The 18,726-nt window shown below is 38.0% G+C and overlaps 1 protein-coding gene and 1 long non-coding RNA gene across 2 annotated transcripts; one reads left to right on the top strand and one right to left on the bottom strand.

The window, feature by feature from the left end:
* Positions 1-12,751: 12,751 nt before the first annotated feature.
* Positions 12,752-14,278, top strand: LOC107917016 (uncharacterized). The gene is made up of 2 exons (XR_001689672.2): positions 12,752-13,637; positions 13,957-14,278. It is a non-coding gene; the product is annotated as an uncharacterized lncRNA (long non-coding RNA).
* Positions 14,279-17,486: 3,208 nt separating this feature from the next.
* On the bottom strand, positions 17,487-18,116 carry LOC107917267 (uncharacterized). The gene has a single exon (XM_016846636.1). It carries the CDS (start codon positions 18,114-18,116, stop codon positions 17,487-17,489), a length of 630 nt encoding a protein of 209 aa, XP_016702125.1.
* Positions 18,117-18,726: the final 610 nt, after the last annotated feature.

Below are 18,726 nucleotides of genomic sequence, written 5' to 3'. Positions count from 1 at the left end.
CTTCTTGGTTGGTTACTTCTTCTCCTTCTTCTCTCAAATGTTTCTCTTTTGAGCGAATACTCTTCTTTTACCTCAATAAACCTTGTTGAATCTCTACTAGCTCTCTTTCATTTGGTTCTGAGCTGATACCATTCCCTTTGTTGCTAGCTGAATCCCCTCTTCTCCTGAAGCCGAATCTCCCTGCACTCGATTAAGGTAACTTGGTTCTTCTTGGCTTATAGCCGAATCTTGCTGTTGCCGCCACCACTGTTTTTGGTTCTCGGTTGTTATTTTTCCCTTTCTTTTCTCTTTGTTGTAATAGTTTTCCCCTTTAACACCATCTTTTGTCTACTGTCCCTGTCAAGGGTGTGATTGATCATCCCGTGCCTCGATTTTAGGGTATCCTGTTGTAGACCGAATACTTCTATCTACCTTTCTTAGTTCCACGTTTCGGTAAGTTATTTAATTTGGTTCAAGTTATTCGCGTATATGGTATTGGTTAACAAGATTTGGCGGTAATGCAGATTTTTTTCAAGGATTTTGAAGTTCATCTTAGTTAGTGGTTCAAGGTGGATAAACTACTTTCGTTCAAATCAAGATAGGTAATAATTATCAGTTAGGAATTAAGTGTTAATAAGAGGGTGTTAACCTTATCAACTAAAGGACTGACATTGGGTCATGTTTGATTATAGGTTTGTGTTCGTGAAAATTTGCGCTCTTCTCACAAACACGTGTGTAACCACACTGCTATAAGCATAGATCAGCAAAAGCCGAAAAAGTATGACTATTGACTCTACACGAGCATGCACTCGCTCGTGTGGTAATCCGAATGCCTAAAACATGGGCATTTGATCGTGGAGGCCACCATGAGCGGCTTCATGGGTTTAGGTCGTTTTGGGCCATGTTGGGCCGAAATAGGTCATGCGGGCCCCACGGACTCGTGGGCCCCACACGGGTAAACCACACGAAAGCATGGAGAGTATTGGGCTAGGCTGTGTAGTTCACGTGGTTAGGGCCATTACTGGGTTAAATAGGCTACACGGGTATGTGGGCCCACTTGGGCTTGCAATATGGGCCTTAGGCCCATTTTCACTGTTTCATTGTTAAGGTTGCACGGGTCACCCGAGACGACTGTGGACCTATTGTTGGGTCAGAAAGTATACCTAGACCCTAATTTGATGAAATGACTGTTATACTCCTAAAGGTAAAGTAACTGTTATACCCCTATGAGGTAAAATGATTGATATACCCCTATGATATGTATGACTGTAATTGAGCATGACATACTGCATACACACATGATATTATGACATGACATATTGCATGGGGATGGATTTATTATATTTGGAGGAAGTGTACTGTACTGGCAGCTCTGCTGCATACATTGTTTAGTGCCGCAATCGGTGCTATATTTTAGAGTGTAGGGATGGGTCGGTTGATTTTATCCCCACATGGAGTGCAGGGCTGGACGAAGTGGAGTGTGGAGGATGGATGGGTAGGATTTTTATTTGCATTATGTTATTGTTACTGAAATGGGCTGAGGCCCACACTGAAACTGATACTGCAATGGGCTAAAGCCCTGGCTGGAAATGAACTGTTACTGAAACGAGCTTAGGCCCAAATTGTGATTGCCACTATATGACTTACTGTTTGTTTAATAAGGGATTACACACTGAGTTTTTATAAACTCACCCTTCTACTTTTCTGTACAGGTAATCCTTAGGCGGATCGGTACTGCGAGAGACTTGATGGTGGTCACACAACTGCATTTGCTTTCATTTTTAACTTTTAACTTATAAGTATTTAATTTGTGTGTTTTGTTTTGTAATAAGGCCTCTCCAAGTTTTTATTTTAATTTGGGATTTATTTACTTAATTCATATCTGCTAGTGGTACGTCGCGAATTTTCAAAAGATAAATGCTTTTTAAACACCACGTATACGCATCATATTTTAAAAAGCTTCTGCAACAAACTTTTTTTTTTAAAACGTAATGAGAATTTAATATGTTTAACATTTTTCTAAGACAACTTGAGTTTCAACAATGAACAAGATATCCTAAACATATGTTATTTTCACAAAAGGGTTTTAATATAATATAGATTTTCCCACGAGATTATGTTTTTCGAAACGCACTTCAACGTGACATCTCAGATTCAACCATAACGTCTAGGCCGAGTTTGGGTGTGACATTTAATGGTATCAGAACCAGGTTACAAAACTCGGCTGTGGAATTCGGTTTCTTTTGAACTTAAATTTCAAAAAAGATCTGTTTCAAATGATTTAAAATATTTGGAAATATTTTACACAATATGTGGTACACCGAGTCTCTGGCGCCGATCCTATAAGTTCTCTGAAACTACTTCTTGTTTAAATTGAAATACTGACACTACTATAGTAGAATGTACTAAAATACTCTATTTAGGGTAAACTGAAATTGTAATGAAATTACGATCTGCGAAAACAAAAACTCTGAATTACTGATATTTTTTTTCATAAAACATCCGTTAATAAACACTGGAACCGTAAACTGACGCATAAAACTGTTAATATAGATAAAGCGTAATTCAATAATGAGCACCAAAGGTAATCATGGAAGGGGTACAAGAAGCCGCGGCGGAGGCCATGGAGGTGCTCGGGTTGGGTTTTTGGCATCAGGCCATATGTCTAATAATGAAGTTAGAGAGGCACCGGCTTCACCTGTAACCAAGACTGGGTCACACGATCGTACAATTAGGGACGATGCACTGTTCCAAGCTATGTTGTGAATTTTGAAAAGGGTCGTTAGGCCTAATACTGGTGCTGTGAGTTGTGGGTCGGTTACGGAACGACTCTGATCTAATAGGGTTGAAATTTTTAGGGGTATTGCTGGAGTTGCCCCTAATGTGGCTGAATATTAAATTGAGGCCACAGAGAGGATCATGGACTACCTCAACTGCACCCTTGAGCAAAAACTAAAAGGTGCAGTGTCGTTGTTACTGGATGAAGCCTATCAGTGGTGGCTTACAGTGAAAGAAGGTACTCAGCCCGATAATTGACTTGGGAATTTTTCAAGGCTGCATTCCAAGGAAAATATGTGGGCACCAGTTATGTGGATGCCCGGAGGAGAGAGTTTCTAAATTTGACCTAGGGGGATAAATCTGTGGCTGAATATGAGTCTGAATTTCTGCGATTAAGCCGCTATGCACCTGGGATGGTGGCAACTAAATATGAGCGTTGTGTTTGTTTCGATGATGGCCTTTAGGATAATTTAAGGATTCTGATAGCTCTACAGAGGGAGCAAGATTTTGCTACTTTGGTTGATAAGGCGAATATCGTCGAGGATGTGAAACGTATTGAGTGCTAGAACTGTGAGAAGGAAAAGGGTAGGAACAAGAGGTATTCGAAGCCCTCAAGTTCATTTCAGAGGCCTAAGAAAAAGGCCAGAGTTGATGGGCCAGTCAGAGTTGGGCCCTCTGTTACTGCTTTTGGACCACAGCCCTGTACGGATTGTGGGAGACGCCATCAGGGCAAATTCTGAATAAGGATTGGGGCATGTTTGAGGTGCAAATCATTAGAGAACCGAATCAAAGATTATCTACTGAGTCCCGATCAGATGCAAGCTACTGGTATGGGTACTGTCCAGCCGACGAGAGGTGTTCAGCAGCCACCGAGAGGTCGTGGTCAGGCCAGAGGTAGAAATGGCATGGGCCGTGGTCGTGGAGCACCGAGCAGAGGTACTAGTCATACTGAGGCGAGACAGCCGTCACTAGTTTATGCTGCAAGTCGCTGAGAGGACAAAGACGCCCCAGATGTTTAATACGGGTACATTCTATATGTATAATGTACCTTATACTGCATTGATTGATGTTGGGTCTACGCATTCTTATATAGCATGCACTGTGTCTGAGACTTTGGGTGTTATGGTTGAAAACACTACGAGTGAGGTTACTGTGTTGAGTCTATTGGGGTAGTCAGTGAGAGTGAATAAACTGTTTACGTATGTACCTTTGGAGGTTCAAGTTATGATCTTTTTGGTGGATTTAATGAAGCTCCCTTTTGGAGAATTTGACTTAATACTGGGTATAGACTTGCTAGTTAAACATCAAGTGAATTTGGATTGTACTACTAAACGGGTGGTACTAAAAATTGTAGAGGTGATAAGGTAGTGGTAATCGGGGAGCTCGAAATTATTTGTCGAACGTGATCTCTGCACTAAGGGCTGAGAAGTTGGTTCTTAAGGGTTATGAGGCACATCTAGCCTAAATCAGTGTTACTGCTTCTGAGGTTTCGTCTGTTAAAGATATCAGAACAGTTAAAGACTTTCTGAATGTCTTTCTCGATGAGCTATCGGGGTTACCTTCAAACCGTGAAGTTGAGTTTGGGATTGAGCTCCTACTTGGTATAGCTCTAGTGTCCATTTCTCTTTACCGAATCGTACCGAAGGAGCTTGTGGAGCTTAAAGCTCATATTCAAGAGTTACTAGATCGAGGATTCATCCCATCGAGTGTGTCTCCATGGGAGTGCCGATTTTATTTGTGAAAAAGAAGGATGGAACCATGCGTATGTGCACCAACTACCGGTAATTGAACAAATTGACTATTAAGAACAAGTACCCTCTACCGAGGATATACGATTTATTCGACCAGTTTCGGGATGCTTCAGTTTTCTCTAAGATTGATCTTCGATCTGGGTACTATCAACTGAGAGTCAAAGAGGCTGATGTTTATAAGACAGTGTTTAAGACTCGTTATGGTCATTACGAGTTCCTAGTGATGCCGTTTGGACTGACGAATGCACCAGCGGCTTTTATGAATTTGATGAACCGAGTGCTGCAGCCCTACCTGGATCAATTAGTAGTGTGTTTATAGATGACATTTTGGTGTATTCGAGAAATGGGGATGAGCATGATGCACATCTTCGAGTTGTTTTGCAAATTCTGAGGGAGAAATAACTGTACGTTAAATTCAGCAAGTGTGAATTCTGGCTACGAGAGGTAACTTTTTTGGGTCATGTGGTATCTGCTGAGGGGATTAAGGTTGATCCTTAGAAAGTTGAAGCTGTTCTGGAGTGGAAGCAGCCCAAGTTAGTATCTGAGATTCGAAGTTTTCTGGGTCTGGCACAGTATTATGGACATTTTTTGAGGGGTTTTCGTTGATTGTTGCACCTCTGACTAAGTTGTTGCGTAAGGGGATGCCGTTTAACTAGATTGATAAGTAGCAAGAAAATTTTGGAGAAGTTTAAGAAAGTTTTGACTGAGTCCCCTGTCTTAATACAGCCAGAGTCTGAAAAAGAATTCACTGTCTATAGCGATGCATCACATGTCGGTTTAGGATATGTATTGATGCAAGAAGGTAAGGTGGTGGCTTATGCGTCTTGTCAGCTTAAGACACATTAGGTGAACTATCTAAAACATGACTTGGAGTTGGGGACGATGGTATTCGCACTAAAAATTTAGAGGCATTACCTGTACGGTGAAAAGTGTATCATTTACACGGATCACAAGAGCCTTAAGTATCTCTTCACTCAGAAGGAGCTAAATCTTAGGCAGCGTAGATGGGTTGAGCTACTTAAGGATTATGACTGCTTAATTGAATACCATCCTGGTAAGGCCAATGTGGTGGCCGACGCACTGAGCTGTAGGGCTATGACGGATCTGAGGGTGATGTTTGCTCGTCTCAGTTTATTCGACGATGGTAGCTTGTTGGCAGAATTCCAAGTAAAATCAAGGTGGATTAAACAGATTAAGGGTAAGCAGTTGGAGGATAAGTCACTGGTCCTCGTTTCTGATAGATTGAGAGTGGCAAAACTTTAGATTTTGGGCTGAATAGCGAAGGGGCACTTTGTTTCTGTTAGAGAGTTTGTGTACTGAAGTATACTGATCTGATGCAGTCTATACTGCAAGATGCACAAGATGGGTCATCGTGGATTGATTGACCAAATCTGCCCATTTCATACCTATTCATATTGATTACTCGTTGCAGAGGCTGGCTAAACTATACGTGCCTGAGATAGTGCGACTACATGGGGTATCGGTTTCCATAATATCTGATAGAGATCCCCGCTTTACGTCTCGGTTCTGGAAAAAGTTACACGAAGCTTTGGGTATAAGATTAGACTTCAATACTGCATTTCATCCTCAGACAGATGGTCAGTCAGAGAGGGTGATTCAGATACTAAAGGAGATGTTAAGGAGTTGTGTGATTGAATTTCGAGGCAGTTGGGAGGACTATTTGTCGTTAGTAGAATTTGTGTATAACAATAACTACCAGTTTAGCATACCGATGGCACCTTACGAAGTACTATATGGTCGTAGGTGTCGTACTCCTTCGTGTTAGACTGAGTTGGGTGAGCGGCGTGAATGTGGCATCTAAAAGACAAAAGTCATATGCGGATCTGAAGCATAAAGAGGTTGAGTATTCTGTGGAGGACTTAGTATTTCTCAAGGTCTTGCTGTGGAAGAAGGTACTGAGGTTTGGACGGAAAGGCAAGCTAAGCCCTAGGTTCATTGGGCCTTACCGTATACTAAAGCGTGTGGGACCGATTGCCTATCAACTTGAGTTACCTCTAGAGTTGGATTGGATTTACGATGTGTTCCATGTATCCATGCTGAGACGTTATCGCTCTGATCCCACGCATATTGTCTCCACTGAGGAGATTGAGGTTAGGCCGGATCTAACTTTCGAGGAGGAACTGGTTCAGATTCTAGAGCATGATGTAAAAGTGTTAAGGAAGAAGTTCATCCCACTGTTAAGGTACTTTGGCGTAATCACAGCTTAGAAAAAGCCACTTGGGAATCTGACGAGGTGATTTGACAACAATACCCTCATCTATTTTGATTATGTAAATTTTGAAGCCAAAATTTTCTTTTAGGGGGTAGAGTTGTAACGCCCGGAATTATAGGTACTTATTTTCTGTATGTTGTGTAACTCAAATGCATGCTTGTTTCAATGGTTAAGTGTCCTGGGAAGCGCTTGGGAAGTCTTGGGTTCAAGCTTGGGCATTTGCACAATTTTTTTTTTTAGAAAATTAACCATTGCTGTAGTTAGTAGACTTTTAAATTATTGTGGGTAAAATATGTCGTAAATGCCTGTTAGTCTAGAGGATAGAGACGTGTGGAGTGTGTCTTGGGGTTTGAGGTTCGAGGGTGGCGTTGAAAAAGGAGTAATTATTTTGCTACATGTGCCGTGGAAGTGTTTCAGGTGGACTGAAATTGAGGTGTTTGAATGGACTTTGAATTGGGTGGTTGAAAGAGAGTGGACGACATGGAGGAATTGTAAGAGAAAAAAAAGAGGATTTGGATAGAGGTGTGGGCGGTTGGAGTGTTTGAGGGGTATGGGGATTGTGTAGCCAAATTTTAGGAGGGATTATAGGAAAAAAAAGGAGAAGTGAGAGAAGAGGAAGAAGTGTATCGAAATTAGACTGTGGCACTCAAGATTTCTGTTAGGGGATAAGTTGAGTACTCTACTTTGGTTTGTGAATTTTTTGAATACTCTCTTCTTATTTTTGGCTTCTATTATGCTTTTGGGTTTTTTTTTCATTCCTTGTTTTGGGGCAGTCGAATGTTGGCTATTGACCATTCGGGTTTCTCGTAGGGTTGTTCTTTGCTTGGGTCGAATAGTCAACTTTTTCTTTATTCTCTAATCGGTTTCCCTCTTGTTTAGTTACTTCTTCTCCTTATTCTCTTAACTATTTCTCTTTTGACCGAATACTCTTCTTTTACTTCCATAACCCTTGCCGAATCTCTGCTAGCTCTCTTTCATTTGGTTTTGAGCCGACACCATGCCTTTTGTTGCTAGCTGAATATCCTTTTCTCTTGAAGCCGAATCTCGTTGCACTCGATTAAGGTAACTTGGTTTTTCTTGGCTTATAGCCGAATATTTCTGTTGCCGCCACTACTATTTTGGGTTCTCGGTTGTTCTTTTTCCCTTTCTTTTCACTCCGTCGTAATAGCTTTCCCCTCTAACACCATCTTTTGTCTGCCGTCTCTGTCAGGGGTGTGGTTGTTCATCTCGTGCCTCGGTTTTAGGGTGTTCTATTATAGACCGAATACTTCTATCTACCTTTCATAGTTCCACGTTTTGGTAAGTTGTTTTATTTGGTTTTCGTTATTCGCGTATATGGTATTGGTTAACAAGATTCGGTGGTTATGAAGATTTTTGCCAAGGATTTTGAAGTTCCTCTTAGTTAGCAATTCAAGGCGGATAAACCACTTTCGTTCAAATCAAGGCAGGTAATAATTATTAGTTGGGAATAATAATTATTAGTTGGGAATTAAGTGTTAATAAGAGGATGTTAACCCTATCAACTAAAGGACTGACATTGAGTCATGTTTGATTATAGGTTGGTGTTCATGGAGATTTGCGCTTTTCTCGCAAACATATGTGTAACCATATTGCTATAAACGTAGATAGGTAAAAGCCGAAAAAGTATGACTATTGACGCTACACGAGTGTGCACTTACTAGTGTGGTAATCCGAACGCCTAAAATGTAGGCGTTTGATCGTGGAGGTCACGATGAGCGGTTTATTGGATTTAGGCCGTTTTGGGCCACGTTGGGCTGAAATGGGCCATGTGGGCTCCACAAACTCGTGGGCCCCACATGGATAAACTACACGAAAGCATGGAGAGTATTGGGCTATGCTACATAGTTCATGTGGCCAGGGCCATTACTAGGCTAAACGAGCCTAATGGGTCTATGGGCCCACTTGGGCCCGCAATATCGGCCTTAGGCCTATTTTCACTGTTTGATTGTTAAGGTTGCATGGGTCGCCCGAGATGATTGTGGACCTACTATTTGGTCGAAAAGTATATCTAGACCTTAATTTGATGGAATGATCGTTATACCCCTATGAGGTAAAGTGACTGTTATACCCCTATGAGGTAAAATGACTGATATACCTCTATGATATGTATGACTGTAATATAATATGTATGACTGTAATTGAGCATGACATGTTGAATACACGTATGATATTATGACATGACATATTGTATGGGGATGGGTTTATTATATTTGAAGGAAGTGTATTGTACTGGCAACTCTGCTGCATATACTGTTTAGTGCTGCAACTGGTGCTATATTTTGGAGTGTAGGAATGGGTGGTTGATTTTATCCCTACGTGGAGTGCAGGGCTGGACAGAGTGGAGTGTAGAGGATGGATAGGTAAGATTTTTATTTACACTCTGTTACTGTTACTGAAATGGGCTAAGGCCCACATTGATACTAATACTGCAATGGGCTAAAGCCCTAAGTAGAAATAAACTCTTACTGAAACGGGCTTAGGCCCAGATTGTGATTGCCATTGTATGACTGACTGTTTGTTTAATAAAGGATTACATACTGAATTTTCATAAACTCACCCTTCTGCTTTTCTGCGCATGTAATCCTTATGCGGATCGGTGCAGCGAGTGACTCAATGGTGGTCACACAACTGCATTTGCTTTCATTTTTAACTTTTAAATTATAAGTATTTAATTTGGGTGTTTTGTTTTGTAATAAGACCTCTCCAAGTTTTTATTTTAATTTGGTATTTATTTACTTAATTCATATCTGCTAGTGGTAGGTCGCGAATTTTCAAAAGATAAATACTTTTCAAACACCACGTATACGCAACATATTTTAAAAAGCTTATGCAACAAACCTTGTTTTTAAAACGTAATAAGAATCTAATATGTTTAACATTTTGCTAAGATAACTTGAGTTTCAATAATGAACAAGATATCCTAAACATACGTTATTTTTGCAAAGGGGTTTTAATATAATACGAATTTTTCAACAAGATTATGTTTTTTGAAACGCACTTCAACATGACATCGCAGATTTAGCCATAACGTCTAGGCCAGATTTGGGGTGTTACACTCTGTGATTAAATAAACCACCTATTAACAAGACACAGAAACACGAAGCTGAAGAATTCCAAGCTACTGTTAATGATGATCCTGAGAGAGCCGAGTTTTGGCTTGAAAACAAGATTTGGGTGTTCGAAGAATTATCTTGCACACCTGAAGAATGTTTAAAGTGTGTTGTATCATTACTCAGAGACACCGCGTATTAGTGGTGGAATGCCTTGATATCCGTAGTTCCACAAGAAAGAGTCACCTGGGTTTTCTTTCAAGTTGAATTTATAAAGAAATATATCAGTCAAAGGTTCATTGATCAGAAAAGAAAAGAATTCCTTGAATTGAAGTAGGGTCGTATGTCAGTTACAGAATATGAACGAGAGTTTGTACGGCTCAGAAAATATGCTCGTGAATGTGTTTCTTCTGAAGCTATAATGTGTAAAAGATTCGAAGATGGATTGAATGAAGAAATTAGAGTGTTAGTTGGAATTCTTGAATTGAAAGGGTTTGTTGTTTTGTTTGACCGAGCTTGTAAAGCCGAAGAGCTTTGTAAGGAGAAAAGAAAAGCCGATTATGAGGCTAGAGATTCTAGAAAGAGATTTGTGGGCAAATTGCATCAGTCAACATCAAAGAAATTTAGAGTCTATCATCCTCGTTCAACTGCTTCTATGGGAATTTCAATTAAAGATAGAGATGCAAGGCAATTCAGTTCCAAACCTCTGGCGACATCTGTTGCCAGTGTAGGAAGTGTTAGAAATGCTGTACCTTAATGTAAATATTGTAATAAGTAACATTATGGTAAATGTAGACTGGTGAACGAAGCCTGTTTTAAATGTGGATCTCTTGATCATTATCTCTGGGACTGTTTACAGCTGAAAGAGGACAACCAGTGAGAGTTAGTAACAAGGCTACTAGAGGGAGACTGCCCGAAATACTGGAAATATGAGTGGTAACAGAGGTGCTACGAGAGATTCGACTGTGAGATCTAAGGCACGAGCACCTGTTCGAGCTTTTGGTATCCATGCAAGGGAAGAGGCATCATCGCCAGACGTTATTACCACTACTTTTTCTCTTTTTGATACTGATATAGTTGCGTTGATAGATCTTTGATCAACTCATTCATATATCTGTATGAATTTGGTATTTAAAAAATTTTATATGTTGAGTTTACAGAGTTTGTAATTAAAGTATCGAACCCCTTAGGCAAGTCTGTTTAGTTGATAAAATTTATAAAAATTGTCCTTTGATGACTTGGGGTTACTATTTTTGGGCTGATTTGATGCTTCTATCGTTTGATGAGTTTGATGTGATTTTGGGTGTCGAAACCATTTTTATATTTGAAAGAAAAACGGGAATCGAATTCTTAAAACCGAGTGTGGAGTCGCCACCAATCTCTTGATTTAGGTGTGATTAGGCCACCTATTAATACGTTTTGTTCCATTAAAGATAATTTTGGTTCACGTAAAAGCAAAAATGGGTTCGGGAGTAGGTTACGCATGATGAAGGGTGAGCACCCTCATTACGCCCAAAAATTGGTACCAAATTGATTCGTTGCTATCCTTATATCGAAATTTTTTTTAGTTCAAATTAGCGGTCAAAATTTTCTCGTTTCAAAGATATCATCATATCCAGCACGATTGGACACGATTCTTTATATCTTCAAAAATACGATTGATTCTTGACCCTCAAAAACTCGTACCTTAAAATTATAAAAGGATATTCAAATATTTAGTTCACCGAAATATCATACCCAGCACGGTAGGGCACGATTTCCCGAATTCCCAAATATTGAATATTGCCTTATTTCAAAATTTTTGAATAGTAAGGAAAATTGGAAATTAGCTCAAAACACATTTATTTGTCTTAAAATAGATGGAATACCTAATGTATTATGACGAAACATTTGTATAAAAATGATTAATAAACATGAAATAATATGCACATATATAGTACAATAAACCACAAATAATAAATTCAACAATTATGTACAACTATTCTTAGTAAAATGAAACCAAATTCTTAAATATGGCACAATTGATACAATGGATAAAAGAATGACTAAGTGATATACATCAACAATAAATATGACACAACAATTCACAAAACATTTACAAAATAAAATAGAAATTTGAAGTGGTATAAGACATTTTCAAAGTAATGATGAATTAATAAACACATCATAAATATAACATAAAAGTTGACAAATTTGAATAAAAACTAAGGCTATATATTTATTGAAATAAATATTATAGAATAAAAGTTTGAATCAAATTATATACAAAATATTTTAAACACAAATTCATTCAAAAATTGACAATGTACATGGTAACTTAAATAATAATATAGAATATGAAAGAATAATAAAATTCATGATAAGGTATAATACTCATAATGGACTCGCAAAACATGAATATATAAATAAATTTAAGAATAATTATTTGTAGAAATAGTAAGAAATTAATAATGCATATAAAATTTAGTTGGTCTATCTTATATACATACCATTATACATGAAAACATTTAAAAGAGATACTAAATAAAATACTTAGATAATATAATATAGAGAAACATTTCAAAATAATATTTTTATAAATATAAAAATGAAGTTCCCAAAATAATGTCATATATACGTAAAAATATTAAGTGAATCATAAATCTGAAGTATTTTAAATAAAAAACTCTATTAAAATAATTTATGTATCAATATATATAAAAAAATGTTTAAACAAAAATTAATAATAAGGTATTAAAACAATGTAATGTAAAAAAGAATTTTAAAACGAGGATTTTGTCAAAAAAAAATCAATAAGAATATTGTTAACTTCAAAATAATAATTATTATAAATTACAAATTTAATAAGAATGATGTACATACAAATATATATAAAATATTGAAAGAAATAGGATGCACAATGTAAAAATAATAAGATAAAAAGAAAAATTAAAATAATTGTACAAATATAAACAAACAAAGTTATTAACATGGATTAATACATATAAAAATATTAAACGTATTTTAAATTAGCAAACCATACAAATGAAAGACCAAATTAAAATTAAACCCCAAATAACAAGGATAATTTATAAATAAAATAATCATAAAATAGATCAATGAGAAACGCGCGTAAATATATAGGGACTAGACTTACAAATCTCCCCGAACCTAAAACGCATCACTGTATCGTGGACCAAAATAAAAACGCGCATAAATTAAAGAGCCAAATTGAAAAAACAAGGCAAAATGAATAAGGCGCAATTGCAGGCTCGCGCAAATGGAAGGACGTAACGCGCAAATTTCCCCTTTCGAATGAAAAGGCGCAAATCCGGCCTACTATTAGGGTTGACGCGCGGATCCTCATTGTTATAACAGCGCCATTTTATTAATAGGTTATTTAAAACCTTTATTTTCCTATTTTCTTCTTCAAACGCAGCCATTATTCTAACCAAGACACATAGCCCTAAAATCAATTTGTTAGGGCTCATTCTAGCAGCCACTGAACCACCATTTCATTTGGTGGCGCATGAACAGTGACCAGATCTCACCGTTGAAGGCTCCACTCGAGGAAATCTGGTAAGCCATTTTATTTTCTCTGTTTTTCTTTAAAAAAAACTTTAGATCTAATACTGTTCATTCGAGGAAAAAAATGAAGCTAAATATAAAAAACACTTAATACCATCCGACCCTCGTCCGTATCCCAATATTTTTGAGATATTTGGGACTTCATTGGCGTCGTTTCAAGTATACTTCCAACACCATGATTGATAGATGACGCCCTTGGATCCCTCTTGCAACTTCGATCTCAACAAAGTGAACAAAGGTCAAGGGTTGATCCGCAAGGTAAGACTTTCCTTTCCCTCTTCTTTGTTTTGAAATGCCAATGACGAAATCAATGGCAGGAAAACATATAACAATAACAGAGAAATTAAAAAGACTAAAGAAGATCACCTTTTCAGAAACTGTTTTTGAATTTTTTTCTATTCAATATGCGTATAGTGTATGTGTGTATGCGTACAGTGTGCGTAAAAATTAAAGGATTACATCAACGGCTTTTTATAGCCAAATTTACAAAATAAATAAAAGATTTTAAAATCCTATTTTCCTACTGTCATTTGTTGTGAATTCTGTTATTGGCTCCTTCTGGTGTATTATTTTGCAGGCTCGGTTGTACGAGAAAGATGACCTAGTGACATAGAGACAACACGCGGGGGTAAGGAGCCCACTCTCTGATGCCATTCCACTGTATTCCAGAAGCTTCTGGTACTATTCAGTTGCTGAGCTTCTTTTTAGGTCTTGTTGGGCCTCGAATTTGGGCTGTTTGTAAACTGGGTTGGGATGTGGGTTTATTGGGTTAGGATTTTGGGTGTAAGTGTTGGGCCATAGGTAATTTGTAAATAGGTTTGGGTTTAATTTAGGCCCAGAATTTGTAAATGGACATTGGCCTCATAAACACTTTAATTTACTTATTTCTATTTGATACATATATTTTTTGGTTTTTTTGTTTTTTTCATTTATTATAAGCCCGGGCAAATTGGGCCTATTACAGCTGCCCCTCTTTGCTCATTGTCATGTAATGAGAATACAACAAAGACTTTAAAAGGATCAATTTTGCCCAGTTTTGCTAAATCTTGACTTCTTTGGGGAAATAGGACTGGCTTAAATCTGCTCCATTACCTGTACATGGATATAAGATTTGCCTTCTTCGATCAGCTCTGCTGCAACTTCAGGGAAATAAGATTTTCAAACTTCAGTCTGCTTCCTTGCTACCTCAGGAAGATAAAACTCATTCTTCAACCTGCTCTCTTGCTACCTCAGAGAGATAAGGCTAGTGGTAAAATCTACTATATTGCTGATACATGGAGATAAGATTCACCATTTTCGATCCACTCCGTTGTAACCTCAGGGAGATAAGATCTTCAATCTTCAATCTGCTTTCTTGCCACCTCAGAAAGATAAGACTCATTCTTCAACCTGCTCTCTTGCTACCTCAGAAAGATAAGGCTTGGGGCTTCAATCTGCTCCATTGCTGATACATAGAGATAAGACTTGCCATCTTCAATAATCTGCTCCGCTGCAACTTTAGGGAGATAAAATCTTCAATTCTTAGTCTGTTTTCTTACTACCTCAAGAAGATAAGACTTACTCTTCAACCTGCTCTCTTGCTACCTCAGAGAGATAAGGCTTTAAATTTGCTCCATTACCGATACATGGAGATAAGATTCGCCATATTCGATCTACTCTACTGTTACTTAGGGGGTAAATCTGTGATTTTCAGTCTGCTTCATTGCAACCTTAGGGAGATAAGACTCAATTCTTCAACCTGCTCTATTGTTACCTCAAAGAGATAAGGCTGGTGGTAAAATCTGCTCCATTGCCATTACATGGAGATAAGATTCACCATCTTTGATCTGCTCTGCTGCAACTTCAGGGAGATGAGATCTTCAGTTTTCACCAATAGCGCTACACTATCCTTTGGGGAACATGTCTTGTAGACCCCATTTTGTATGTACACGTTTATGCCAAATAATTAGGATGCTATGATTGAAATGAATCTAATGCTCCTAACTAAATGTGGTATGAATGATATATACAGACATAAGAATGATTCTATTTTAACAATTTAGGGTATTACCACTCGTTGTTTATTAATATTGTTACAGACGCATTTGCTCAACCATCATCTTGATAGAGTACCCCAAAGAAACAATCATATCCTGCTTGGCCAGCTTGCCCCACTGTAATTCCAGCATCCCTTCCACTACTCTTTTTGAAACAAAAACATTGCAACTTATAGTTGAATTTTCCTCTGTTCAAATTGCTACCTCACTCCTCAGATGTTATAGCCAAATGCACATTTTGATATTTGTACGAATACAAAATATCACTTCCTTTTTCTTGAGAATAAAATTGTATCATCAATACTGTATCTTGCCTTTTTGCTCAATCATCATTTGGACAGAGATCTTAAAAAGACGATTTATTCAAATATATCTTTGAACTTGGGCATATTCTAAACAATTACTCCACTTCAGATTCTTGCATTATCTAGAAACTTCCATTGTGAAAACATTACTAGTTCATTCATCATTATGTCAATGCAACATGCTTGCAATCAAATCGTAATATGGATAAGAATGGAATTGAACTTGAATTCAAAGTAAATAAATCATCAAAAGAACAACAATGGACATTAATTTTGGACTGTATATCTTGAAAAAGAAAGAATAATTCAAAGATAACCAATTTGTTGGAAATAAAATGAGGATCAGGTACCCCTGTTATTGCAACCTGAGCTTCTCTGTACGAACTTCTTGAAAACCAATTCAAACTTGACATGTGTTTAGGAGATCAGAAGTACTTTGTCGATACCCTAAGATGCAACGTACCCCCTTCCTTGTTAATTCAAGTATAGCAAGATCACCGCCTTCCCACTTTGGATCCATATTTGAGTCGCCCTTTTCGGGTTTTCAACTCAAATCCCCTGTGGTCACAAGGCGCCCTTTGCAGGTTTTCACCTTGGCCTCTCATTTTTCTCTTTTTCCCTTTTTTATTATTGAGTCTCAAAGCGCCCTTTGCGGGTTTTCACTTTGGCCCTTTCCATTTTTATTTGGTCTCAAAGTGCCCTTTGCGGGTTTACACTTTGGCCCTTTTATTTTTTTTTACAGTCTCAAAGTGCCCTTTGCGGGTTTTCACTTTGGCTTCCTTCCCTTGTTAAGTGTAGTAATTTTTGACTGAATCTGAGTTCATCAGATTAGACAAATTTCTTCCATCCATTTCGGCCAGGATTAATGCACCACTGGAGAAAGCTTTCTTCACCACATAAGGCCCCTCCCAATTCGGCATCCATTTTCCTCTGAAATTCTTTTGTATGAGAAGGATCTTTTTCAAAACCAAATCTCCCTCATGAAACTCTCTTGGGTGAACCTTTTTGTCATAAGCCTGCATCATTCTTTTTTGATACATCTGTCCATGTTGAATAGCCTTTAGCCTCTTCTCCTCAATCAAATTCAACTGATCATATCGAGACTGTATCCATTCTGCTTCATCTAACTTCAATTCTGACAAAACTCGAAGGGAAGGTATCTTTACTTCAATGGGTAGAACTGCTTCCATTCCATAGACCAATGAGAAAGGTGTTGCCCCAGTAGAAGTTCTGATAGATGTTCGATAAGCATAGAGAGCAAATGGAAACTTCTCATGCCAATCTTTGTAAGTTTTTGTCATTTTCCCCACAATCTTCTTGATATTTTTATTGGCTGCTTCCACCGCCCCATTCATCTTTGGGCGATATGGTGATGAATTATGATGTCTGATCTTAAACTGACTGCAAACCTCTGCTATCGTGCTATCGTTTAAATTTAACGCATTATCAGATATGATCCTCTCAGGTATTCCATATCGACATATAATTTCCTTCTTTAAGAATTTGCTGACTGCCGATTTAGTTACATTAGCGTGCGAAGCAGCTTCCATCCACTTGGTAAAATAATCAATGACCATAAAAATGAAACGATGCCCATTTGAAGTCTTCGATGAAATTGGCCCTATGACATCCATGCCCCACATGGAAAATGGCCATGGGGAAGTCATAACATGCAAACATGAGGGAGGTATGTGAATCTTGTCACCATAAATTTGAAATTTGTGGCATTTCTTGGCATAATTGATGCAGTGTCCTTCCATGGTTGACTAATAATATCCAAAACTCATAATTTGTCTGGCCATTGTAAATCCATTAGCGTGTGTTCCATAAACACCTTCGTGCACCTCTTCCAAGATTTTCTTGGACTCCACGGCATCTACACATCTCAAAAGTACCTGATCTTTCCTTCTTTTGTACAGAATCTCCCCATCTAAAACATAATCACAAGCGAGCCTTCTCAATGTTCTTTTTTCATTATCCGTGGCTTGATCTGGATATTCACGATTTCTCACATATCGCAATATATCCTGATACCAAGGATGATCATCTCTTTCTTCTCTCTCTATATTATAATAGTAAGACGGGGCCTCACAAATAGTCATCTGACTAGGCTTTATATCCTCTCGTCTGCTTACTTTGATCATGGACGCCAAAGTAGCCAAAGCTTTTGCTATTTGATTTTCATCGCGCGGGAGATAATTAAAAGTAATATCATCAAACTCTTCAACTAACCCCAAAACCAGCCTTCTGTAATTGATTAGCTTGGCATCTCTTATCTCCCATTCACCTCGAAGTTGGTAAATTACCAGTGCAGAATCTCCATATACTTCCAATGTCTTGATCTTACATTCTATAGCTGTTCTGTGCCCCATGATATATGCTTTATATTCCGTCATATTATTCGTACAATCAAAATCCAATTTACATGTGAATGGATAATGATCTCCACCTTGGGATACCAGAACTGCCCCAATTCCATTACCCACAGCGTTTGAAGCTCCATCAAAATTCAACTTCCAAAAATAACCTTTTATAGTGTCCTCTTTAGCAACCGCCACATACACTATCTCCTCATTGGGAAAGTCAAAATTCAAAAGTTCATAATCTGCTAAAGCTCGGCTGGCCAAAAAATCTGCTATTGCGCTCCCCTTCACAGCTTTTTGATTCACGTATATTATGTCAAATTCAGAAAGCAAAATTTGCCAGCTAGCCATCCTACCATTCAAGGAATTTGACTTCATCATATACTTTAAAGGATCCAACTTTGAGATTAGCCAGGTTGTATGATACAACATATATTGCCTCAATCTTCGTGCTGCCTAAACCAAAGCGCAACACAATTTTTCAATTGGCGAATATCTCAATTCACACTCAGTGAATTTCTTACTGAGGTAACATATTGCCCTTTCCTTTCTTCCTGATTTATCATGTTGACCAAGCAAACATCCCATAGAATTACCGAACACAGTTAAATAAAATATCATCAGCCTGTCTGAACTTGGGGGT

This window comes from Gossypium hirsutum, chromosome A01 (assembly GCF_007990345.1).
Source record: "Gossypium hirsutum isolate 1008001.06 chromosome A01, Gossypium_hirsutum_v2.1, whole genome shotgun sequence".
NCBI lineage: Eukaryota > Viridiplantae > Streptophyta > Magnoliopsida > Malvales > Malvaceae > Gossypium > Gossypium hirsutum.
The sequence above is the reverse complement of the archived record's forward strand: the minus strand, read 5'-3'. Positions and strand labels throughout refer to the sequence as shown.

What these genes read in the sequence shown, in the direction of transcription:
- LOC107917267 (XM_016846636.1), bottom strand. Translation starts at nt 18,116, where the DNA reads ATGACGGAATATAAAGCATATATCATGGGGCACAGAACAGCTATAGAA.